At 40.0% G+C, this 25,097-nt stretch overlaps 7 protein-coding genes across 8 annotated transcripts in view; 4 read left to right on the forward strand and 3 right to left on the reverse strand.

The window, feature by feature from the left end:
* The first annotated feature begins 12 nt into the window (after positions 1-12).
* On the forward strand, positions 13-3,212 carry LOC134180490 (uncharacterized protein C19orf47-like). Of its 2 annotated transcripts, none has more exons than XM_062647654.1 (7): positions 13-113; positions 837-897; positions 2,058-2,138; positions 2,327-2,486; positions 2,543-2,687; positions 2,746-2,864; positions 2,926-3,212. In XM_062647654.1, the coding sequence occupies exons 1-7, from the start codon at positions 46-48 to the stop codon at positions 3,210-3,212; spliced, it is 921 nt and encodes a 306-aa protein (XP_062503638.1). In that variant the 5' UTR covers positions 13-45. The 2 variants fall into 2 exon arrangements, with proteins under 2 accessions (XP_062503638.1, XP_062503639.1); XM_062647655.1 differs by having other exon boundaries at positions 2,944-3,212.
* LOC134180488 (uncharacterized) lies at positions 817-2,031 on the reverse strand. The gene has a single exon (XM_062647653.1). The coding sequence runs from the start codon at positions 1,966-1,968 to the stop codon at positions 958-960; it is 1,011 nt and encodes a 336-aa protein (XP_062503637.1). The 5' UTR covers positions 1,969-2,031; the 3' UTR covers positions 817-957.
* Positions 3,213-3,311: 99 nt separating the features above from the next.
* On the reverse strand, positions 3,312-5,242 carry LOC134180492 (synaptojanin-2-binding protein-like). The gene is made up of 5 exons (XM_062647657.1): positions 5,176-5,242; positions 5,020-5,101; positions 4,825-4,961; positions 3,583-3,717; positions 3,312-3,502 (listed from the first exon to the last, which is right to left on the reverse strand). Exons 1-5 carry the CDS (start codon positions 5,191-5,193, stop codon positions 3,401-3,403), a joined length of 474 nt encoding a protein of 157 aa, XP_062503641.1. The 5' UTR covers positions 5,194-5,242; the 3' UTR covers positions 3,312-3,400.
* Positions 5,217-8,736, forward strand: LOC134180491 (serine/arginine-rich splicing factor 6-like). The gene is made up of 9 exons (XM_062647656.1): positions 5,217-5,267; positions 5,322-5,444; positions 5,503-5,573; positions 5,783-5,896; positions 5,954-6,032; positions 7,858-7,934; positions 7,989-8,085; positions 8,338-8,387; positions 8,445-8,736. The coding sequence occupies exons 2-9, from the start codon at positions 5,325-5,327 to the stop codon at positions 8,629-8,631; spliced, it is 795 nt and encodes a 264-aa protein (XP_062503640.1). The 5' UTR covers positions 5,217-5,267; positions 5,322-5,324; the 3' UTR covers positions 8,632-8,736.
* A 209-nt stretch (positions 8,737-8,945) lies between these two features.
* On the reverse strand, positions 8,946-13,885 carry LOC134180195 (UTP--glucose-1-phosphate uridylyltransferase-like). The gene is made up of 12 exons (XM_062647293.1): positions 13,635-13,885; positions 13,212-13,319; positions 10,818-11,006; positions 10,321-10,663; positions 10,178-10,263; positions 10,045-10,113; positions 9,951-9,982; positions 9,799-9,895; positions 9,665-9,743; positions 9,398-9,561; positions 9,227-9,331; positions 8,946-9,173 (listed from the first exon to the last, which is right to left on the reverse strand). The coding sequence occupies exons 1-12, from the start codon at positions 13,857-13,859 to the stop codon at positions 9,066-9,068; spliced, it is 1,605 nt and encodes a 534-aa protein (XP_062503277.1). The 5' UTR covers positions 13,860-13,885; the 3' UTR covers positions 8,946-9,065.
* A 784-nt stretch (positions 13,886-14,669) lies between these two features.
* On the forward strand, positions 14,670-21,056 carry LOC134180356 (uncharacterized). The gene is made up of 17 exons (XM_062647496.1): positions 14,670-14,776; positions 15,138-15,428; positions 15,902-16,525; positions 16,589-16,894; positions 16,952-17,278; positions 17,345-17,538; positions 17,601-17,793; positions 18,179-18,249; positions 18,316-18,661; positions 18,740-19,000; positions 19,057-19,344; positions 19,403-19,690; positions 19,747-19,791; positions 19,845-19,917; positions 19,972-20,044; positions 20,111-20,563; positions 20,642-21,056. Exons 1-17 carry the CDS (start codon positions 14,728-14,730, stop codon positions 20,720-20,722), a joined length of 3,963 nt encoding a protein of 1,320 aa, XP_062503480.1. The 5' UTR covers positions 14,670-14,727; the 3' UTR covers positions 20,723-21,056.
* Positions 21,057-22,654: 1,598 nt separating this feature from the next.
* The window catches only part of LOC134179693 (uncharacterized), an 8,297-nt gene continuing 5,854 nt past the window's right edge, over positions 22,655-25,097 (forward strand). The window contains exons 1-4 of the mRNA XM_062646626.1: positions 22,655-22,680; positions 23,906-24,529; positions 24,593-24,898; positions 24,977-25,096. Of these exons, the coding sequence (XP_062502610.1) occupies positions 24,229-24,529; positions 24,593-24,898; positions 24,977-25,096 (727 nt within the window). The 5' untranslated portion in view covers positions 22,655-22,680; positions 23,906-24,228. The remainder of the gene's footprint in view (positions 22,681-23,905; positions 24,530-24,592; positions 24,899-24,976; position 25,097) is intronic.

Genomic DNA, 25,097 nt, shown 5'->3' on the forward strand with positions numbered 1-25,097 from the left:
CGCGTGCGTAGGTCTAGACCTCACGTTTTGCGTCTGCAAACACGAATGTCTTCAGCGAAGCAGTGGACGCTCTTTTTTAAGGAGGCAGGACTGCCAAGCGGCGTTGCTTTTGAGTAAGTCAGGTCTCTGCAATGTTAGGCCCCCACAGGGTGCCTCTGCTACAACTGTGCAAACTTGAAACATAACTGGGCAAATATAGTAGATGTAAGCAGTCCCAGGTGGTGTCAGTTAAATGTTTTTGAAATTGCAGATCTTGATTATGTGTGTTATTTATTATTACATTTGATGTTGTCGTGTTTACATGTACAAGTAATAGAAATAATAAATAATAAGTAATAGTGACTGCATAGAAATCAATAATTATTGACAAAAAGTTGCGTGTGTACTTTGCAATAATGCTGTACGGTCATGAATGCAGACTTAATAACCAGGTTGATGTCTTAGTTATTTGAAGAGTAGTGAGCTGTGTAGTATGTAGAGTATGAAGTGAATTAATTAACGAAAGGATGTTTGGAGTAAACAAATTCACAGTTAGACTTATTGCTACTGCACTCTAAGTACTATACTTTTTCAAAAGATTTTGATCATATGGCTGGGGTTTCTAATGTGCAACGTCAAAGCACATGTCGTTTACTTGTGTTTGTATGACCGAGACATTAGTTGCTAGAATGTGAATGTAATGAGGCAAGCCCTGATAGTATTGTCAACTGTTGATATTGTTGAGATGCAGGATGTAAGGAGGAATCGTTGATGTGGTAGATATTGCCTTTCATGAAAATTGTTGTTGAGTGTTCATGAGCTTATTTCACTGAAGTGTTTGTTTGGGTACACGACAGGTATGCAGTTATATTCAGTGACAATAGAATGAAAGACGACATGCTAGGAGAGTTAAACAAGGTAAACATCCATCTTAATCCATGATTTGCAACAGACAGAAAAGGTCATAAGTAAAATGAATTACCATTGGTAAACCCAAACGTACGCGGTAGTGTTCGTATTCTGGAGTTGCAACTTGCCAACAGCATCACCCAGCCTGTGATTGTCTTGTGTTGATGGACGTGGAAAATCGTTAGGACACCCATCTGCTCCATTGATCTTCTCACCACAACGCCACATGAGTGCTAATGATGTAGTGAATAACATAGGGTCGTTGTCAAAGAACTTGTAGGCACTCATAGAACCTTTCTTGTCTTTGAATGTGAGACCAGAATTGTCATTGTGATACAGCCCTCTGTTGAAGTAGTAAGCAGACAGAAAAAAGTCTTCAGTTCCAGACGATAGAAACATTTCTTCACCATCAATAATAGCTCTGAAGCAAGCTTCTAAATGGCTGTAGTCTTGGCTGTGGGTTGACAAAGTGACTTGATAGAGAGCTCCTGCATTGCCCGAGATATTAGCCAAAGTGATGAATTGGTATGGAGCTAGGACTTGGTTTACTGTCTTGTATAGATGAAGGCGTGTGTTAGCAGGGAGCTGCAGGTCACCAAGAATAACAGGATAATTCTCCACACCACGTATGATGTACCAAAATGCTCCACCTTTGGGATGGGTTGCTGTCACTTTAAGTGATTTTGCGTATGGAATTCGGTAAGTGTTATATATGCCTCCATCAGCTTCATGGGCAATTCTGTTTGTTCCCCATGGAATGTTTCCTACTTCTTGTGCTTCACCAGCTCCAATGCCATGAGCGAGAAACAACTGGAAATCAAGACTTGCTTCAGTTTCACCATCAATGTAGATTCGAATGCGTGTGTCTTCATTCATTGCCTCACGTCCAGTGAACCACTGTTCAGTAATCACTCCAGGCCCTGTTGAACGGCTGTACAGTATTTTCTCTTTATTTGAAGCCAAAGAACCGCCTTTGATAGCAGAAGAGAAGGATTTCATATTGGGTGTTACCTGCACGTAGCCCCATGCTGCTGCTAGCAACATTGCAGACAAACTTACAGATGCTACTATTGCAGCCATGTTGAGTAGCTGTGATTTGTCACGTGACTATTAGTGATGCTAATATCATCCTACGCATGTGTAGTGAGTTGTGTTTGTATTGGTGGCAGGAACTTCTTGGCGACATGGGAATTAAGAAAATAGGTGACGTGTTGTCCATACTCAGACACTCGAAAGCAGTTCATGCAGAGGTGAGTGTCTCCTATATTTTAAGAAAGATGAGCAATATGAACAGACATTGATTCCAGATAGGCAGACAAATAATGTTACAAAGAGAACAATAGGTATAGTCTCAGTACACGTGCATGGAAGAAATTGAGTCATTTAGTTATATGGTTTCACTAAGTCCTAATAGACTAGATCATGGCGTTTGTTACAGCAAGAAAGACAGAAGTCGGCCAGCTTGCTGTCAGAGAAGGTAGGAGTAAGAACTTCCGCTCTTGTTAGTCCACTTCCATCATTAGATTCAGAGCAGCAACAGATAATTCAGACTCAATCGCCAGAACGCTCTGTATCTAATGGATCGAGAACGACACTGAGTATGCATGCTAATGGAGACTGTGGCACCACTTCTCTCCATTGAGTTTGTTTGTAGGTGGTTTTAGCGACACTTGGCTAAGGTCAGACGTTCACAGGTTAAAAGAATTGTCTAGCGAGAGCATGGGAATGGAAAAACGACGTCAGATAGTGCCTCCACGTAAAGCAAAAGCAGCAGTACCAATACAAGAAATAGACCTAAGGCGAGACAACAGCTACAGGCTATAGGGCTGGAAATAATGGTCATGGCTTTGTCTACAGGAATTCAAAGAGAATGACAGAAGCGGAAGATGCTGGTGACTACGTGGTGAAAATGCCGAGAGGCACAACAGCTAAGACGAGACGTGTACTACAAATGCAGTCGACCCAGAAATCTCCAGGTGAGCTTGATTCACAAGTGATTCAATAGAGACATAAACATACTGTATTGAAATACTTCAGATGTCTTTGGACGCTTAGGGGATTCACTTTGGGCAATAGACCGAGGCCAGTCCAGCACTAAAGCCGTGAAGGTACGGAATGAGGACAGTGCAGCATCAAACTCGGTCTTTACTCGATTAGGACATACAAGCAGTAAAGCTCAAGCGGTGGGTCAACGACGTGTTGAAGCGTCAGGAGGACGTCAAGTGGGGGTTGGAACCGTATCCCCCACTGTTCCTGCTAAAACACAGCAGCGGAGGGTACTGCAGACGCGTGAGACATCAGTGTTTGACCGCCTTGGAACGTAGGGTATTTTATAGAGTTTGGTTGAGTTGTATGCAGTTAACAGTACACCATTAGTGCACTTCTTTCTATACGTTGTAGCGTGTAGATAGTTTGAAGACCAATTGTAGACAACTAAGAAGTTTTATCGAGGCTTACAGTCAGTTCCATTAGACAGAACTGTTTTCAACAGTCTATGTCCACATACAGAATGTCAATGACGAGTGTACCGCCAGAACACCAATGCTACAGCAACAAGCACCAAACCACCCAGAACAAAATGCTTTCTGTACATTCCTTGTACAGGTGCTGAAACCTGTAAGTAAGACAGTCAGTGTTACACCCAAGCACACACATGCGCATGCACACACACATTGTGAGACAAATGTTTGTGACCTTATAGTCTTGTACTTCTTCTGGTGGGTTAGGTGCAACACCTTTCTTGATGAGAAGAGTAATTTGTTCTTTTGACTTGTGGAATAGTTGCACAGCTTCGAAGTGCTTCACACGCTGTACATTTTCACCATTTATCTGCAGCAAGATTATCATAATCATGCTCACTTGTACACCTCACTCTTGTATTATCTTTCAGACTGAATACTAAAATAGCCATCCTAAAACATCTCTCTCTTGTCTGTTTACATGCACATGTAGGTATGACATCCGTAGAATTATAAAGCAATGGTCAAGCCCACTACCTAGGTATTGGCCACCTCTCTGAAACTGTCATGAGTTTACTGTAAACAGAAAGAAATGAATTTTCAATGCCAAAGACACTACAGGGATTTTGTATGCTGAAGAATAAGTTAACTATAAAGTTTGCATAATCAAGTGGGGAGTCAACTGAACACAGTATGAACACAGTATATATGTCCATACATCTGCTTAATTGCTTACTTAAGAAATAACAGCCCTCTAAGTGGTGACCATTTTAATGGTCATGGCGACTGAATTATTCAGATGGCAACTACTCATGAACTGTTAGCTGCCGGTGGCCAGTTGAAGCACTTTTAATTCTATATAACACAGACAAAGCCGCTGAGATAATTAAACACTGGGAACACGTCATGCAGACTTCACCCAACAGGTATGGAATCTCTCTGTGGCTATGTTGTAACAAAAAGCAGTAGCACTAATTAGACAAGAAATGGAGGAGATGTCGGTGGTGCTTAGGTGACATATTGTTTTGCACTAGTCTTGCGTAGCCAGACCCTTCCCACCGCGTCATACTTCCACATGAATCCGATATAAGATGTATCATGTAGTAAATCTAAAGGATTGAACAAACTGCGTTGGAAGCATTGGGCACAGTGCACACAGGTAGTGCGCAGTGGCTGGACATCATTCCAGGTCACAAAAACCTGCACCACTTGGATCCTGCATAAAGTCTTGTCTGTCTAAACAGCCAATGAGCCATGATGGTGCATGTAAGCACGTTTGCTTCCAGTGCCTTCAAGACACCTTATCAACCAGACTAATCTGGTTGAGCATGACACATAATACTAACAGTAATAACTGACTGACTGACTTTCAAAACAGAGAAATATTATCTTGATTATTTTATCTCCTAGACAAGTGGGAAATCTCTGAATTACATTTCTATGTTAATAATTAAACCAGCAAATCTCGTCTCATCACCTCTAGAATCTGATCGCCTCGTTGTAAACGCCCATCTCTTGCTGCAGCACCATCCGGTTTGATTGTTGTAACGAAGATGCCAGGGTCATCAGGCAAATATCGATTGTCAACACCGCCACGAATGTTAAAGCCCAAGCCTATATAAACACCCAGTTCATCAGCCTTGCCTATCATCAGTCTCATAGCAGATCCCACCTCTCTCTCTCTTGTCGAGAATGACTTCCACTACCTCTTTTTCCGGTTGGGGCTCCTCTTCTGAAATGCCTGCATCGTAATTCTAAGCGAGAAAAATAGAAGGAAAACATTAAGCCAAGCTTGAAGCGACTATAACAAGAAACAAGAAATCCTCACTCCGGAGTCGTCGGACATGCCGAATGATGCAACTGCGCATGCGCAAAACTGCTTTCTGCATCGTGGTGGCCGGCTGACAAGCTGCACTTGTGGTAGGTTCATGCGCGCGTTTAACGTCGAGCGATGACTAACGTGTTGTGGTATAGGCTATGGCGAGAGTCTATGTGGGCCGTTTGAGCTACGACGTACGAGAACGCGATCTTCAGCGTTTTTTCCGCGGTTTCGGTCGCATCCGAGAAATCAACGTGAAGAACGGATTCGGATTTGTGGTAGGTATGATGTAAGGCTGCGCAACTCGACGTGGCTGACTGTGTGTGACCGTGGCAGGAGTTTGACGACCCTCGCGACGCAGACGATGCCGTCTACGAGATGAATGGTCGTGACTTGCTAGGAGAACGGTAATTTTCTTTATACTATGCGTTGGGTTTGATATCTGTGCGTCTGCGCAGTGACGCGACTAGCCTCGCATCCAGGCCCTCGTGCGCGGCTGGAGAGGGTTTGGGTGTACGAGGTTACGTGACAATTTGTTTGTCTTAGTGATTACTGTGACATTTTTGTGCTGTCTGTATCTTCATGGTTTACTTATTTTCTTTGCCATTTTGTTCAGCGTTCTAGTTGAGCATGCACGTGGTAGCAGAGGAGGGTCAAGGTACAGCAGTGGTGGAGGTGGCGGCGGCGGTGGCGGCGGCGGCAGTGCACCATACATGAGAGGCAATAGACCGTAAGGCGTGAGAAATCACTGTGTCTGTGACGTCAATGTGAGTAGTGCAAACTTTAGGAGAGACAAATACGGACCTCCTCTACGCACAGACTACAGACTGATTGTTGACAATCTCTCGAGCAGAACAAGCTGGCAGGTAGGACCATCTGACGATATCTTGTAAACTTAGCTTTTTTAAAATTAAACAAACTAAAATTGCGGTTGATTGTGTGATGTTGACTTAATTTATCTTGGGTCAACATAACCTTTTAGTGAAGTAACTAATTCTGATACACTAATTTTCTTCATTTTTGACTTCAACTTAATTTTAATGATTCTGATTTTTTACAGTTAGAAAATGCAGCTCCCCATTAGATAGTCAATATACTGACAAGTTTCTCTAACAGTGTCTGACCTTTCTATCGTACATGCTGAAAGATATAGACAAGTTAAATTAAGACACTCTTGTGAGTGTGATCTCCTGCACGACCGAGTTCTAAGAGTTAAGAGCTTGTGAGCATGTAGATTAATCTTCCTACTCTAATCAGTGCCTTTGTGCACAAGTATGATATATTAGTGTTACATGCAGTTTTGATGTCATAACTTTTAGTTGTGTGTCTTAGTTTCTATTGATTTGTGTTTCAATTTGTTAGTGTGATAGTAATTCACCATTTTAATGATTAGTTTAACTCTTGTGGTAAAACTGGTTTAGTAGAATGGGGGAGATACCAAAACCTGTTATCTCCATGAAAAGATTATGTGTGTCACATCATGAAGGTAGCATCGATGATCGCCAGTGAGCCATGTCATTCACGTGATCATTCATTTAAAAGCACCTGTACGAACGGTTGCATCATATTGCTGCTGTTTGGTGAAATTTGCCACCAAATGAGTGCAGTCGAGCTCCATTGTATGTCTAGTTTCCACAAATTTCCAACATACAGGGTATAGTGAAGTAACATAATATACTGCCTACATGTTTAGGAGGCCTCTCTTTGAATTGGTTGATGTTTGAAAAGAGCTAAACTCATTTGCTCATAGTGTGGACTCACTTGACACTGCTCTCAGTGTGATGTTCTCTGCACTTTAATTAAATAATTGCATTGATGATATTACTCTCCATGTGGGTTACCCACGTTCGTCTTCTTCACTGTGAAGGAATGTGTCAAGATGGACCACAGGCTGTACCGTTAAAACAAATTCTACTGTCTTGCTGGTTAACGTATGTTGCTTGAATATCGGTGCTTATTGAGTGTGGCCTTGTTGTAGTTATTGTTGTTTTCAGAGTTTGAGCTATGATGTTCAGTCTTCTCTAGTTGTGTGTGTGTAGAGTGTAAGGTTTATTGAGCTATGTTGGTGGGCTGTTGCAGGTGTCCTTCTTTTTTATTGATTTTGCTCATTTTCGTCTTACAGTTGGATAGCTATTGTTGAGGGTGGCGTGTGTGACTGTGACTGTGACTGGTTGTTCTCTCTCTGTGATGTCTGCATGGGCTGACGACAGGGACATGCTGGTCTGACGGTGGCCTCTGTTAAAGTACTGCCTGAGGACTGGTCCAAGCTCCACTGAATTCTGACCTTTCTATTGACTGGCTCATACACTTACTGCATGGTGGTGATGCCTAAATGGTGAATCTGGTCAGCAGCAGCTGGAGATTGTGAGAAATTCGAACGCCAGAAGCGTTCTATTTTTTGTATGTTGTCAGCTCACACTGACTGTAGGTTGTTATTGTCTTTGATCTTTGATGTGGTATGGGGTCAACCCATTCATCGATGCACCTCTAATTGATCTGTGGCCCATCCAACGCATTGTCTGTGCTGTCTAAGACGAATCGTCGTTCAATAATGTTATGAGCAGCCTCTGGTGTTTGTTTTTTGACATATTTTGCTTAACGCTCATTTGACTTTGTGTCTCGCAGGATCTGAAGGATTACTGCCCGTACTCTTGCCGATGAATTGAGATGACTGTTTGCTTGTGTTTGCAGGATTTGAAGGATTACTGCCGTACGGCTGGTTGTGAGGTGACATACGCTGATGCACACAAACAACGAGTCGGAGAAGCGTAAGGCATGCCTATTGGTTATACAGAAAGGAGGATGGATGGTCGCGTTTGTAGGGTTATTGACTTTGCATCTAAGGATGACATGAAGCGTGCTCTCCGCAAGCTGGATGGCACCGAACTGAATGGAAAGAGAATCACCTTGCAATCGGAGGTAAATAGGTGTGGAGTCGTTATGCTGTTGTTTGATGTACGATTGTCTTCGTCAACCTTTGTCTCAGTTACCTGTCACGTGTTCTTGGTTTAATTAATTAATTAATGGACATAGCTGGTATGTATGTGTGTCCAGCAATGATCTGGACGGGTATCTCGTTATTTCCTTTTCCGTTGTTGTACGTTGTTTGACTCTGATTGTTCCTACCACCTTGCAACACTCCTTATGATCTAATGACTTGTGAATTGTTAGGACAAGAGAGCTTCCTCGAGGTCCAGGTCTAGGTCACGAAACCGTAGCAGGTGTGACATGAATATTATGATGCAGTCTTCAGTTGTGATTCAAATGATGTCTGGCAGGTCACCGCGTCGTTCTCGTTCTTATTCTCGTTCCCGATCAAGGAGTGCGTCGGCCAACAAGAAGTCTCCCTCACGGTCCAAGTCACGTTCAGTGTCTCCTGCACGTTCTCCTTCACCAAGGCAAGAGTCAAGGTCGAGGTCGAGGTCTCCTGCTGAAGCAGAAGAGGATGGAGATGTAGAGCAATGATTGGGTGTATTAGATAGAACAAGAACAGTGACTTCTTGTCTGTTTACATATTCATGTCGTCTTGTTTCCATGATGCTCTAAACAAAATCGATGTATGTGGGTGTACATTTGTGTCAGAATGGTTCTTAGCAAAAGGGGCAATAATAGGTGACACCTTTGATCGTTCTCTTCCATAATACCTCGCCTGTTGGATGATGTCTAGTGCCAATTGAGCTGTGTGCATAACAATTGGTATGACAGAGTCGGGAGGATTCATGCAATGAAATGTGTGGGTATATGGAAAGAGCCTAATGACATGACATTACAATGCAATATGATCATGATCACTCTCACAGTCAATAAATCTTATATCACAACTGTGTAAGAAATTATTAAACCTTGTGGCTTGTCAGTCAATGTGTGCATCACATCAAGTCCAACCTTATTGCCATAGTTTAGTGGTCCAAAATCCTGAGATTTCCTGACACTATTTTGTTCTCTAAAATGGTGCCAGAAGGTATATCAATGCGTTCTCCGTGATTGGCAATTATTATGACGGTTCCCTACAACACACTTATCAACAACCAGTAGGATTGGGGCATCACTATGTGCTTACCTTGAGAGTGATTCCCTTGCCAAACCAGACATCACCAGACACAGTAAGATGGTCAAGCTCAAGGACATCTGGGCTACTCGGAAATCTCTCCAAGAAGTCTTTCACCTGTTAATGCATTATAATGTGTGCTGACCATGAACACAGCAAAGGGCATGAAAAGTTGAGAAGTACGTTCTTGAAGTGTGTGCCGAGCTTGACAAGTGGAACTGATGGGAAGTTTCGTAGTGGGCTGACAGTCAGTATTCCATGCTTCAGTTCATACAGGTTTGACATGATCAGCAGCAAGTCTGCTGTTGTTTTTACTGGCAAAAATCGGCTGCGAGGAACATTGATCCCTACACACAATACACTGGGTCTAATGTCTGCCATTCCATTGGAGTTACACCTATTGTTTGTCTGTCTGTCTGTCAGTCAGTCTCCATATGTTCAACTGCTAACCATGAGCTTTCTCAAAGTTCTTCATGGCTGCACCAGAAGCTGTTTCAAGTTGTATTACTTTCATTCCATTGCCAAGCATCTAGAGAGCAGACTGTTTACACCCTTTTGTGAAGTTTGTTAAACTAAACATTCACCTTATTATTGACAATAACCTCCATGTGCAGCTGTTTCTTCTTCATCAAACTATCCATGGCTTTCAAATTGACCCATAAGTTGTTAGTGTTGAATATCCTGTAGTAAACAACTTGTAGCACAAACGTATAATCACTACAAGCCTCTGACTCACTTGAACTTGGACATTGATTTGAACTCATCTTGCTGTAAAACAAAGACAATAATATTATCACCATTCTTTACATCAAACACCAAATTCTCTATACAAATTCCAATGGCACTTGGGCAATCTCCAGCAGCCTAAGTTTTCCTTCATATTTAATGAGGGTTCCACCCTGCATAACAGTGATGTGACAAGTAAGAGAAAGCAGTCAAGTTCTGATCAAATTATTCAACTACCTTCACGTCCGCTCTAGTCTTGTCGGTCACCTCCATGACAAAGTCACTGGGACTACCACCATGGTTCAACAGACTGGCCAGAATACCTAGAATGAGAGATAATAAGCAAACCACGGTAAGATAAAAATACAGAGACGACTTACGTAGATCGACTGTTGCTCCCAGGTTATCAACGTTTGAGATGAAGACAAGCTCCCTGCCTTCTTTGATAAACTTTTCTAGTAAACCGCTATTTGCAAACGCTGCGTAAACATCTCCATGGCCTGGGGGATACCACCATTCAGCTTCGGTGTTTTCTTTGTCAATATGTGATGCAATTGGAAGAAGGGACTCTTTGTTGATTCGAGGATAACGACTCTGAGAGAAGGTGCTGATCTTAACACCACAACGTTGATACTTCCTCACCACTTTGAGTGTATCTTCGTGGGTGTTAAACGAGTTCATGAGAACTAGGGGCACATCACTCTTGTAGTCTTGATTCAATCTCTATAGAAACAGAGATCATAAAGTCACACTATGCCTATTGATTAAAGTCACACTGTGCCTATTAATTAAACTGACTGAAACAGACAGATACGTAGATAGTCAGACAAAAGACAAACCAAATACAATCAGACACTTATTAGACATAATATGACACCTCTATTTGTTTGACAGTTAGATCTAGAAAAGTGAGTCCACTTCGAACTGAAATGACACTTTTTGGTCCAGTGCAACCCATGGATGTCGCAAGACCACCGTTGAGTTTGAGTACAACCAACTTGTTCAGCAATTCCTTCATAGCATCTGGGTCAGTAGTTAGTTCAGGTAGATCTTCATACTTGTGCACCTAAGCAGAATACATGCAACCAATAGTAAAAACTTGTGTGTTATACATCTGTTTCTGTCCACCAGTGGTATGTCTGTCTGTCTGTCTATCTGTCTGCCTGAAAAAAATATTTTCTACAATTCTGCAAAGATGCAATGCCAAAGTTATCCTTAGAAAACTTTCAAAACTGTCACCTAATCATGGTGATTTAGATAGATTATTTGATTTTGACATTCAAGGTCAAGTTCATTAGTTAATGACTTTGTTGTTTGCAAGGACTGATTTGAATTTAAAAAATCTTAGCATATGTACAAGTAGAATCTGTATGAGAATAAATTATCTGTCTGCCTGCCTGCGTGTCTGTCTGTCTGTCTGTCCGTCCATCTGTCTGTCTGTCCGTCCATCTGGCTTACTTGGATGACATCTTTGTGGTTGGCTATAGTCAACAGTATGAGTCAGTGCTAACTGATCTACAGAAAGAGTTCCAAACAATCAACCTGAAAATTTGTGATAGAAAGTGTGAAACATATTTGCCATCAGCCAAAGAGAATAATGTAAACAGATTCTCAGTTCCCATAGTATCGTCTGGTGTTGATATCCTTGGGGTGCCTATTGACAATGATTCTTATGTCCAGTCTAGATTAGCAAATCAGCGGCTGCAGGTGAAGGCCTTTGTTCTCAGCTGCTCAACTTGAATGATCCTCAAAGTGCACTTCTCTTACTGCAGTACTGTCATGTGCCTACACTGAATCATTTAGCAAGGTGTGTGCCTCCTCCAGTTCTACACCAAGCTTCTCACATTGATGATCAGCTATCAAGAGATACTTTTGCAGTAATATTGGGGTTGAGTGCACTTGACGAGCTGACATGGAAGCAAGCATCTCTTAAGATCAAGTTGGGAGGTTCTGGCATTACAAACTTGACACAAATCTCTACTGCTGCTCTTGTGGGTTCATGGTGTTATTCAATGAGCACGATTCTTCAAAGATTTCCATCTAGAATAGATCTATGTGACAACTTCAACTGTGCGAGTCCACCTCCTTTCTATCAGCATCTTTGCAAGGCAATAGCAAGCCTTCCTTTCACCTTAGGATCAGATGGAGAGACACTCATACCTCAGTCTTTGTCTGGGCTTATGGCAAATCCAGTAAAACTCCAAAATCGCCTGGCTTGGATATGCTGAAGGGAATGCAGCAACATGTGTTATGCAAGCATCCTCTGTCAAACATGCTGCAAGGATAAGGTCATGTCAGGGACGTGGAGCAGGATCATGGCTTCAAGCTATTCCTTCAGCACCAAAATTTGTTCTAAGTCCTCAGAATTCGTGTGGCAGCATTTTTGAGACTTGGTATTCCTTTACCATATTCTCAGATTGTTACCAAGTGTGATTGTGGTAGAAGCCTTGATCAACATGGTTATCATCTATTGACCTGCAAGTTTGGCGGTGGCCCAGTATGGCAACACAATACAATCGTGTCAACTTGGGCTAAATGTTTAGACGAGTTAAATATTCCTCATCAAGTTGAGCCAAGAAATAGGTATACTGACTCTGAGAACAGGCTGGATATAACAACATATGATCCCACTGGACACTTGACAAAAGATCTGGACATTTCAATTGCTCATCCACATTCTTGTGACACCGTACAATCAGCTGCCAAAATATCAGGTTATGCAGCTGAGTTGAGAGAAAGATGCGAAATGACAAAATATGGTCAACAGAAGTCTATAGCAGGATCTGATACAACATGTATTTCACTGGTTTTTGAACACTTTGGCTTTTGGGCCATATGGCTGAAGACTATCTTGATAAGATCTCCAAAATTTCAAAAGATGCAAATGGAAAAAGCAGCAAAACAGACTTTAGAGATAGATGGAGAAAGCAACTGTCTGTAGTTGTACAGTATTGCAACTCTCGTGTGATTTTTAAAAAGTTGTCGAAGTTGTCTAAGTGCAATTTTGATGATTTTCTGTATGATAAAGACATTCAGCATTTTGTTCATTGACTGTTATTGTTATGCATACGTAAAGTTAGCAATTGTTATTGGTAGAGTAAGAGTTCAAATATAACAATCTGTCTGTCTGTCAATCTATCGATATATTCTCCATTTAAATCAAACAGTTACATCTATCTGTCGGTCTGTCGGTCTGTCCATCCATCTGTCTGTCCACGTCTGTCTACATATTCCCAGTACATTTAAATGTTTTGTACCAGTAATTTCTCACCGTTCCTGGAGAGAGCTGCTGTATCTGAGACCATTCTATTGATGGTCCAGTCTCTTGCAAAAAACGACCAAAAAGCTCACTAAATCCTTGAAACTCACTCTTCACTGTCTAATACAATACCAAACAAACTTTAAAATTCCTGTTAATCAAATTGTTGTTACACATCATCAATATCATCCCATAAATATCTGATTCCTCAATTATATTAAACACACCATACCTATTGACCGTTATTAAGACGTTAACACCGCGCGGTGATGATACAACAATACAGAAAAAACAAATTTAACTTTCGATCTCTACAAACTGATTAATCTATTTAGTTAAATTAGTAAACAATTCGTGGCCAAACAAGATGGGAAGGAAAAAAGGAACCCATTCAAGTGTTGGAAGTTACGTAGCACGCCCAAGCTCCACACTTACCACCAACTGCTGCTCTGTTACTCCTTCACTTCTAGCCTTCTCTAGCATCTTTGTCAACTCACTGCGTAGTGACGTGGCCGCATCGCTTTGACCGAGCAGTTGGAATTCTCGAACGCTGTCCATTCGGACGCCTGGAATCATATCACTAGGATCTCCACCGTCAGTATCTTGGTCTAATTGAAGTTTGCTGGCCAGAGCAACGAGTTGTGGTACGTTTACCGACATTGTTCGCTATGTACAGAGGAAGTGCATCCGGGACAGTTCGAGGCTAGGTAGTGGTCATTGTGTTGTGCACGTGACATGCACGGTTTTCGGACGTGAATTTCACGGTGTCTACACGTGGGAAAAGAGTAGAGCTAACTTTTCTATATATACACTATACCTTTCCGGCACTTATTTATGTTTATGTTAGTGTTACTGACACTGCAATTTGCAAAGAGACGTTTATTCACTGCGCATGCGTAAATCGCACAGTGTGATGTGGGGGTAACATTTTTTCGAATGGTCCGTTTCTAGCTGGTGGATATTGGTGCCAGGCGATACGGCTAAAGTATGTCCTCTTGTTCAAATAAGTTCACATAGTAGACTGGCTTCTAGTACCTAGCTATGGTTTTAGAAAAATCAACAGTAATCATGCAGAAGGTAGTTGCCTCACATTTGATTTGCGAGTGGTGTCAGCACGTTACCTTGACTGATATAAAGCTTACTATAACTGATGTTGATCAGCTGGCAAATCTCATATGAATCTCATATGAAAACTTATTTTTATAGTTTTGCTAGAAAATTTATTAATTAAGATATGTACATGGTAGTAAAACATGGTTCAACTGAATGCTACTTGGCTCAGTTTTGTGCACGTGAGTACTAGGTAACTAAATAGTTAAACCAAAGAGAACAATTAGTTCTATCAAACATGACATACCTGCACCAAAAACGTACCTACTGCTTCCTCTCTTGCTGGTTTTCTCACGTGCTGGTTTCCTCACGTGCTGAAGGGCCCTTGCACGTGGTCTTTAATTAGTTAACAAGGAAACAACAAGTTTGTGCTTGGTTGTAGAGTCAGCCAGGAGCTGGCAATTAGGTGATCACATTTATGGAAAAGTGGAAGCTACTATTGCTGTTGGTTGTGCTGCAGGTGACAGGTAAACTTTGTAGTATTTTTCTCAAGACACGTAGAGTTGAGGAATGGATGTAGTTGCTGTTTATTTGGAGTTGTTGATTCGATCTTGAAAGCTATATCTGCAGTTATTAATTAAAATTTTCTCTTGTCAGTAATTTATTTTTCTTACTTCCTTTACAGTGAAAATAGTAACGCACAACAATCATTTTATATCATTGCAAGCAGTTTCTGTTACTATCCAACACAGAAACGTTTCGGGTGTTGATGTTCTTACACATGTGCATAACTTCTAAGTCAGATTGTAATTACATAATGGACATGTTTGAATAGCATCATCATTATTTGTCTGGTCTACATGGATATGCTAACGTATTTTGCTGTAGATGCTCAATACAATCAAATTCTGCCAGGTCCACGAATAAAGGCAGAGCCAAAAAGTCTGCTGGTCTTATCTCATATGGCAGCCACTTTACAGTGTTTCTCAGAGAGTGGATCAATTACATGGTTTCACAATGGGAAATCTGTTGATATTGTAGATGGATACAAGATCTTGGCAAATGGAAGTCTGATAATTTTGTCAGTTGACGAAATTGATGTTGGAGATTATTACTGTGAAGTTAACACTCTCTATGTGGGTGTGATAAGAAGTCAAACAGTCAACCTTATGATAGAGGGTAAGTCCAGTATCTCCAAACGTACCAGTTATTAATCAAACTGATGAACTGTTTTGACATTCTAACATACTATTTGCGTTGATGTTTGCATTGATTTGTGCCTTAATTTTTGCCTTGATTCTTGCCTTGATGTTTGCTCTGATTTTTGCTTTGATTTTGGTCTTGATTTTTGCCTTGATGTTTGCCTAGCTTGATGTTTGCCCTGATGTTTGCCTAGATGTTTGTCTTGATGTTTGCATTGATGTTTGCCTTGATTTTTGCCTTGATTTTGGTCTTGACGTTTGCCTTGATTTTGGTCTTGCTGTTTGCCTTGATTTTTGCCTTGATGTTTGCTTTGATTTTTGCCTTGATGTTTGCCTTGATGTTTGCCTTGATTTTTGTCTTGATGTTTGCTTTGATGTATAATTATAACACCACCTATACAAGACAGACGAGGCAGATGATATTATATAGTTGTGTTTGTGTTTGTGTAGCTCAACAGCCTGGACTTCTTCATGGTCCACATGATGTAGTTGTTTATGAAGGAAATTCAGCATACTTTGACTGTTTTCCTAACATAAGCTTTCCTGTAAACACTCTGTTGAATAAATTAGCGGATGAACTGAAAACTATTAGAGTTGATGCTGTGTGGAGTGTTGATGGGCAGTCGGTGCAACAGAGTGAAGCTGGTGGTGTACTACTGTCTAATGGAGGTCTTCTCATTCCTTTTGTATCTCGACACAATGAAAACGATGATATTGATGTTATACATAATTACTGTTGCCAACTTGACCATAAAAAACCTGCCTGTGCATCGATGAGAGTGTTGTCTTCTAGTGGAAAGTCACAATCTCCAACTTTAGTAGCCGAACCATTTGATGTATTTATTAAAGAGGGAGAAACAGGTGTAACACAGTGTGTAGGTAATGGTGTACCACCACCCACAGTGACATGGTTCAAGGAAAATGGGACGAAGGTGATTGCAGACAATGAAGACGTTTTCATGTCTGCCGTATTGAAGATCACGAATGCACAAGTAGAAGACTCAGGGATATACTACTGCATAGTAGAGAACAGTTTTGGACAGACAAATCACAGCATTTCTGTTGTTGTTTTAGGTATTGTACATGTTTGTTTTCCTTATTATTGTTATTTTGATTATCAATATTTTGTACGTTTAGGTTCTCCGAGAGTAAAATTTGTGTTTGATGACAATGTTTGGATTCCTCGAGGAAAGCAAGCTTATCTTGTATGCCCAATTGAAAGACCTGTTTATCCTCGTTCCATCAGCAAGTTTGTACCAAAGTTGCAGATTACATGGCTTTTTAATGCTACCAAGATCAGTTTGACTGGCAACAAGCTAGAGACTTTACCAAACGACACATTAATAATTAAGTCAACGAGTTTTGCCAGTGAAGGGATGTATCAGTGTTTTGTGGAGAATGTGTATGGTAGTGTACAGACGACATTTCGACTGCGAACTTATGGTAAGCTATGATGGTTTTCAAGCTTTTATCAGTGCTTGCATTTACTCACAAATGTAGGGCCACCAGATCCTGTTTTAGAGCTTTCTGTAAGGCTTATACCAGGAAATGTACTTCTTACCTGGTTGTCGGGCTACCCAGGCTGTCAGATTTCTACATGTAAAATTGTTTATTATGAAGTAACTGCTGCTCAGAGGTACCGATCAAGCTGCGCAGCGCCTATTCATACATTTGAAACTACAATGGCACTGTTTGACACAAACAGTGGTCAATTTGTCTTTTCGCCATGTGCTGTGAGTAGAACAGGACAAGAATACTATTTCAATGTAACAGCTGTTAATGAGCGTGGTAGATCCAATGCTGTAGAATCAAGCACACAGTACATTGGTGAGTTGACAATTAGAATTAAGGTACATTTTAATTGTCAGGTTGTTACTGTAATTCGTCTGTTAGTGCCGCCTTCATCAATCAGTGTAGAGCTGATTAGTGGTCCATCTTTCATTCGCATTTTGTATATACTGGACAGCTTCATTCAGAGTGCTAGTGAATGTGAATTAAGAAGTGGAATTTGCAATATTAGGAAGCAAATTGGTCCAAGCTGTTCTGCCTGTGTCATAATTACTGACTTACATCATTCTCAAAATTTGGTATGGAAAGCTTTCTATTACTTGTACGGTTCTACTGTTGGATGTATGATTTTTTTGTATAGAATGCCACTATTTCACGTTCATCCAAAAAGATGCAAAGAACCTTTGAAACTGATGGACCGTCAGAGTTACTGGTTCATGTGGAAAATCTTCAACCGATGTCTTTCTATCAGTTTAGTGTCATTGTCCAGTGGCGACGTCAACGTCTAAGAACAACGCTAACTAGAGCAGCAAATTGTTCTACTGGAATGGCAGGTTTGTCACATGGTTGACTTGAACTGATATTTACTATAGACGACATATTTTTGTGTACTGGTTGTCTTTGAAATGTATCTTGACTTCGCATTTGTGCTTGTTTGTTTGTTTGCCTTGTCTGTTTTTTTTGTTTGTTTGCCTTGTCTGTTTTTTTGTTTGTTTGTTTGTTTGTTTTTATTTAATGTGTATAGTGTAGGTACACTGTATTTACAATTTATGCAGTTGCTATTATTAATAGGATGCAGTAGACTTCTTAATTAATTATTGTATCAATCTGCATGTTGGCTCTCCATTATTTGTTCTTGTTGTGTTGGATTATGTCTGTGTTGCTTCATGTTGTGTATGTTGTTTAATTAATTTAACTATAACAATTTTGATACTGCAGCCCCTTTGCATTCACCAGCATTGCAGAAAGCAGTGAGAATTAATTCAACATGGTTCTACATCGTGTACCAGGTACAGAATTTCGTTGTCATTTATCATTTCAAATTGCTGTGTACTTAATGGGATTTTCTTGTTGAGGGCATTGATTCATCGAGTGTTTTAAGTCTTGCGTATTATTACCAACTAACTATGTACAGCACTGAACAACAGATTGCTCAACTGCGTTTGGGGTCGCACACTTTAAATAATACGAATACTGCAACTGTTCGTTGGGATGTGAATGGAACATTGCATCATTTGCAGTCGTGGTACAATTACAGAGTGACTTTGCGCAGTTGTTGTGATAACACAACATGCAACCAGTGGGCAAACACTGCTCAGTGTGGTCAAATGGATGTCACACAGTTGCAGCAGGCTTGCATGAAATCATGCAACTGCAGCAGTCATGCATCATCAGGCACTATTAAGCCACATGACATTAAGTGTAAGTATTGTAATGATATAAATGTGAAAGTGACTGACATAATGAATCTACGGTAAGTGTTTTAAATATTTTGTTTAGTTGGAGCTGTGAAAAGCATCAGTGTGACTGTGTCATCTTGGTGGGCAATCATACACTGGAAACCAATAGCAGACAGCTTGGTGATGACATACGTTACCAACATCACATCTTCATCCAGTCGACCCAAAACATTTGTGCAACAACCTTCAGTATATGTCTCAGGGCTACTACCTAATACAATGTATAATGTCACAGTTTCTGTGCTCACATATGATAGGCAGCAGCCCGTCAAGTCGGCGTCTCACGTGTTTATGACTGCAGGTTACACGTATTCTTAAAACTGATTTACACTTGTTGCATTACTTTTTACACTTCAGGACAAAATGCAGCTCCAGCAAATATCTCAGTGAAAATGGTTAATAGTTCTGCTAGTGTATTGGTTTCATGGTCACCTGTTTGGCTGCCAAATCTCAGCATCAAAGGATTCTATATCAGATATTGCAATACTACTGACTGCAGAGTATATGTTGTACAAACAACCAGATCTTTCTCTAACATAAGTATAAATGAATTTTGTCCTGACATGAAATACAATTTCTCTGTCGCTGCTTTCAACGAGAAGAGTGTTGGAAACTGGTCTGAACTATATCTGTATGAAATTCCATGTATGGTTACTTGCAGTTTGTGTTTATAGAACAGGTGATGACAGTAATGTGTTTACAGATTTTGTTTCTCGTCCTCTGATTTTTGTGGGAAATGTAGATAGTCATAGCGTACAAGTGAATTTGTCCTATGATGCCTGTTTTATGCAAATCAGAAACGTATGCCAGTATTTGAATTTCTTTGTGAAAGTCTGTTCTGCTGTGAACTCATGTTTTCTCAAAAATGGAAGAGATAGTAGTATTACAATACAAGGACTAAAAGCTGCTATGAACTACTCTGTAACTGCTCAGTTGATGTGTGCAATACCAGGTTTTTGGTCTGAACCAGTGGATTTTGAGACTCCAGCAGGTATAGAAATAACAATACTGTGGTAGTGAAACTGATTGATGTATGTTCCAATACAGAGCCGAAAGTCAAGCCTCATGCAACAGTTGACAGAGGCATCATTGGTAAACAGAAGATAATTGATTTTATATTGCTTCTTATTTATTTTTGTTGCAAGTGTGGATCTCGGCAGCAATTGTGGCAGTAATAGGTATTGTTGGTATTGTAGTTTGTGACTGTTATCATGCAAGGTAGGAGAATGGTATCCATTACATTTTGATAGTATTAATTAATGCGAATTTAAGGTGTAGAAAGGAAAACAATGAAAGAGCAGAAACAGAACATGGAGTAAGTAGAGAACTACAGGTTGCACCTTTTGTAAGTGTATGTATGCACAATAGTTTGTGTTTAATAACTAGCAAACTTCTTTCTCTTAATAATAAGGACTCTCAATATGAGACAGTACCACAACACAGTGATGGGGAGTATGACAGATTAGTAGATCATGTTCGATGTCACAGTGATGATATTGTCACACAAAGTGCAAATGACGAGCAACTACCTTTTGAAAGAACTTCACTTGGTGCACAAGTAAACAACCACCAGAGAGACGTACTGCCTATACCTTCCATTGAACATCATGATGAGTTAACAGCATCAGAATCTAATGAACAGTTTCATCAAAGAATACATAATTGTAATGTGGCCGTGAAAAATGAGCGTTGTGCTGAATGTCTTGAAAATGTAGAGCCAGAAAACAGCTTTGACTATGTTCAACTTTCTACACAAGAACAAGGAGATAGTCGATCAACTTGTTTGCTCGAAGCAGCCTATCAGACAAGGAAACAAGATATACACACATCTAGTGAAGAAGATTCAGAATCAGAATGGGCAATAGTAAGTACTATTTCTTTCAATTAATGCAAATATCTATTTACATCATAAACGTTTACTCTACCAAATTGTTGTTTATAGGACCAGAGGCAATTCACGCGTTCTGGATGTGAACTCTCCCATAGTCTACATGATGCTGATGCTAATGACCATGATGACTGATTTATTTACTTATTTATTTAGGGAAACTGTTTATTTGATCAACGAGGTTGATCTACTTTAGATTGGTGTTTTGATAACAACATAACCACAACTAGAAAACAACATTGTAAAGAAAGTACAGACACACAGAGCAATGAATGAAACGAAGATATAGTTTTTTGGCTGGACAAGTACAATAATTTGTAAGTCTTGTTAATTAAATGCTGTTGTAGTAGAGCAATGCCATATTGATCAAGCTAATAATTTTTCCTTGAGTTGATACTGTAGTTGTTGTTGTTATTATTGTTGTTGTTTGTTGCTTTGTGCCATTTCAAGTAACACTTGTGCAGTTAATCTGGTGGGCGAAATTCTTCCAAGACCAGGATAGTAAGTAGACCAGTTTGTATACAGTCACACACGTCTAGATGTAGTCACACACACACACACGCACGCACGCACACACACACGCACGCACGCGCGCGCACACACACACACACGCACGCACGCACCCACGAGCAGCTCTCGTTTTGTTACTGCAGTATTATTAAGAGGTACCAAGCATAGACATGAGGTCTAACTGCATGTAATGCTGTAGTATATTGTCACAGTGTGGCTTCACAAGCCCATATAGATTCAACAGCGCTAGCGATGATCCGGGAACAACGAATTCGAAGCGGTATGCGAATCATGAATCTCTCTTGTCGCTGGAATACTGGGGAGATGAAATGGCTGAGATTGAGATATACTCGCTGACTGGTGAGGACTCTGCTTTTCCGTGACTTCTCCTTTTCTATCTGCATAGTAGCTAGCTAAATTGCTTAATTAATTTGGCCGGTCTATATGTACACTCCTTTGGGTCTAGCATATCTGTTTTACACTCAATTTGCCAATAACCAAATGTTTTTGATATGTTAACGTTTGCCTTTGTCCAGGTTTCAATTGAGTAGAATTCACATGTACAAGTTGATTGATAAAAATTAATTAAATATTAGGATATCTAAAATCCGTGATTGTGGTCTCCAACAAGTGCACGTGATTACTAACTACTCTAGAGATTTGTTGCTCATGTGATCTTGTTTTCTCGTATCTAATCAATTGTACTGACTGCACGTGATGCTTGGAGCAGGAAAATTATTTGCATTTGGCGCTGCATGCTAGCGGGTTGGTGGCAGGTGGTGGGTGATCTGCTGCAACTATGTCAAAGTGGGATTTATTTTTGCTGGGAATTCTACTTCATGTTGCAGGTATATTCTGTTGACCTTTGTCGTTGATTTGAGCTGTGATCGTACGTGTGTAGAGATGTATTTATGCAACAGCAGATGCACACTTTAGTGGCTTGCACAGAAGTAAAACAGAATTGGCAGCGTATTATTTGCGCATGCACAGTTCTCTTTTTTGTCTCTTTATTCTCCTTGTTATGCAGAATTCAAATGATATTATATAGGCGTAGGTAGCTGCAGAATTCCAGCCTTCTCTCATTGGATGAATATATGGCAGAATAAAAATGGAACAGCCTCTGTTGTCTAGATGTGTTATGGAGTGGAGAAGTGTCAGTGCATACATATCTTTGAAGCTATTTATAAAGACCATTCCAAACATACTATATGATTTACAATTCTAATGAAGTCAATAAGGACTACAAATTATTTGTAAGGATGATGCTTATTTATGCTAATGTTTTTGGGTAGATACTCAATATAATCAGATTCTACCAGGCCCAAGAATAAAGGAAGAGTCTGAAAGTCTGTTGGTGTTGCCTCATTCAGCAGTAACTTTACACTGCTTATCAGAGAATGGATCGGTTAGATGGTTTCACAATGGCAGAATAGTTGGTGTTACTGATAGGCATAAGATATTGGCAAATGGAAGTTTCTTGATTCTATCAGTTGAGGAAGATGATATCGGAGATTACTACTGTCAAGTCGGTAATCCTTATGTGGGAGTGATAAGGAGTCGAACAGTTAAACTTGAGGCTGTAGGTGAGTTTAGTGTTTCTAAGCTAACTCTATGTAACAGCTATACTAGTAGACAAGTGTTAAGAAGTGTTAATTATTATTTTGTAGGTTGGCACTATGATTTTTTGTTTTATCTTGCTGCCTCCTATTTAATGAACTTGTCAATTTGTTATTCCGTGGGCTTACTAGGAAAAATGTCATTAGAGGTGTTTATGCATTGTATGAAAAACTATGTTTTGGAGTTGATTAATTTATTAAGGGTTGCTTATCCTTTTGACAACTTATGTTGCCAGTGATAGCTTGTCATTCTTGATGCTCACACTTAATTCATGAAACTGATTCCTTTTGTCATATTTTTACAAGAATAGTCACAGAAAGCCATAGGTGTTGGGCTGTGTGAAACATTGGGAATGACCGGTGAAGCAGATTACGGTAGAATGAGAATTTTGGTGACATTTTTTGGCAATTTGGTGATTTAAGAGTGAATCGCCAAAATAGGAAGCATTAATATTATTAGTTTAGCTTTATTACGCATGCGCACAGCTGAATGACAAATTGGCGCTGTATACATACAGATCCTTGCAGCACAACGGCCTGCTCTTTTCACGATAAACGTGATGGCCTCGAAACAGCTTGGAACTTAGTAAGTCTCCAATGACTCCATGCTACTAGTTGTACAGTATCCGTTTTCACGTGTACTACTAGCCTCTCAACACCAGACATACTCACATGTAGCAGATGAAGTGACGTCAGACGTTCTCTAACTTTGCAAATCACCAAAATATAACTTGTCAAAATTTTAAATATAGTCATTTTGAAAGATTTCGCCAAATTTTTTGACGCAAAATTTCTCGTTCTACGGTATATCAAGGAGGCGTTCTATTTTGAACAATCCAGAAAAGGAAAAGGAAATAAAAACTAAGTTGTGAAAAGTGATGAACAGACTAAGAATTAACATTAGATTGTCTTTTAAATGTCCAAAAGACGAATTTGTATGGCAGATTAATGTATAGGTATATTGGAAAGATAATGTTGCCAGTTATAAAGCCCTTGCTTATATGTATGTCTTTCTTTGACTGTTGACTTATTTCTAATGAGGAGCTAGTACTATAGTAGCACGTTATGGATTTGGATGATCATGCTACATTGAATGTTGGCTTTCATAAATGAAATGTGTTTCGTATTTGACGTCTAATTATTGTTTTATGTACAAACTAACTTGGCTAGTTATGTTATCTGTGTTGTTTAGCTCAGCATTCTGGACTTGTTCATGCTCCACATGATGTAGCTGTCCATGAAGGAAATTCAGCATACTTTAATTGTTTTCCCAACACAAGTTTCTCTGTATATGCATTGGTGACGTCATTAGCAGATGAACTAAACAATAGTAGAATTGACACTGTGTGGAGTGTTGATGGGCAGTCGGTGCAACAAAGTGAAGCTGGTGGTGTACTACTGTCTAATGGAGGTCTTCTCATTCCTTTTGTATCTCGACACAATGAAAACGATGATATTGATGTTATACATAATTACTGTTGCCAACTTGACCATAAGAAACCTGCCTGTGCATCAATGAGGGTGTTGCCTTCTAGTGGAAAGTCACAATCTCCAACTTTAGTAGCCGAACCATTTGACATATTTATTAAAGAGGGGGAAACAGGTGTAACACAGTGTGTGGGTAATGGTGTACCACCACCTACAGTGACATGGTTTAAGGAAAATGGGACGAAGGTGATTGCAGACAATGAAGACGTTTTCATGTCTGCCGTATTGAAGATCACGAATGCACAAGTAGAAGACTCAGGGATATACTACTGCATAGTAGAGAACAGTTTTGGACAGATAAATCACAGCATTTCTGTTGTTGTTTTAGGTATTGTACGTGTTTGTTTTCCTTATTATTGTTATTTTGATTATCAATATTTTGTACATTTAGGTTCTCCGAGAGTAAAATTTGTGTTTGATGACAATGTTTGGATTCCTCGAGGAAAGCAAGCTTATCTTGTATGCCCAATTGAAAGAACTGCTTATCCTCGTTCCATCAGCAAGTTTGTACCAAAGTTGCAGATTGCATGGCTTTTTAATGCTACTGAGATCAGCTCAACTGACAATGGGCTACAGATTTTACCAAATGACACATTGCTAATCAATTCAACGAGCTTTGCCAGTGAAGGGATGTATCAGTGTTTTGTGGAGAATGTGTATAGTAGTGTACAGGTGACATTTCGACTGCGATCTTACGGTAACTAATGACTTCTCAGTTATTGATTGTAGTTGTATATTTATTATGCTGATACATAGCAACGTTTAATTTATGTAGGATCACCAGCTTCTGTTCTTCATGTTTCTGTGAAAGTCTCACCAGGAAATGTAATTCTTTCTTGGCTTCCTGGCTACCCAGGCTGCTTGACATCCAAATGCACAATCAGTTATTATGAAGT

Source organism: Corticium candelabrum, chromosome 5, assembly GCF_963422355.1.
Source record: "Corticium candelabrum chromosome 5, ooCorCand1.1, whole genome shotgun sequence".
Lineage (NCBI taxonomy): Eukaryota > Metazoa > Porifera > Homoscleromorpha > Homosclerophorida > Plakinidae > Corticium > Corticium candelabrum.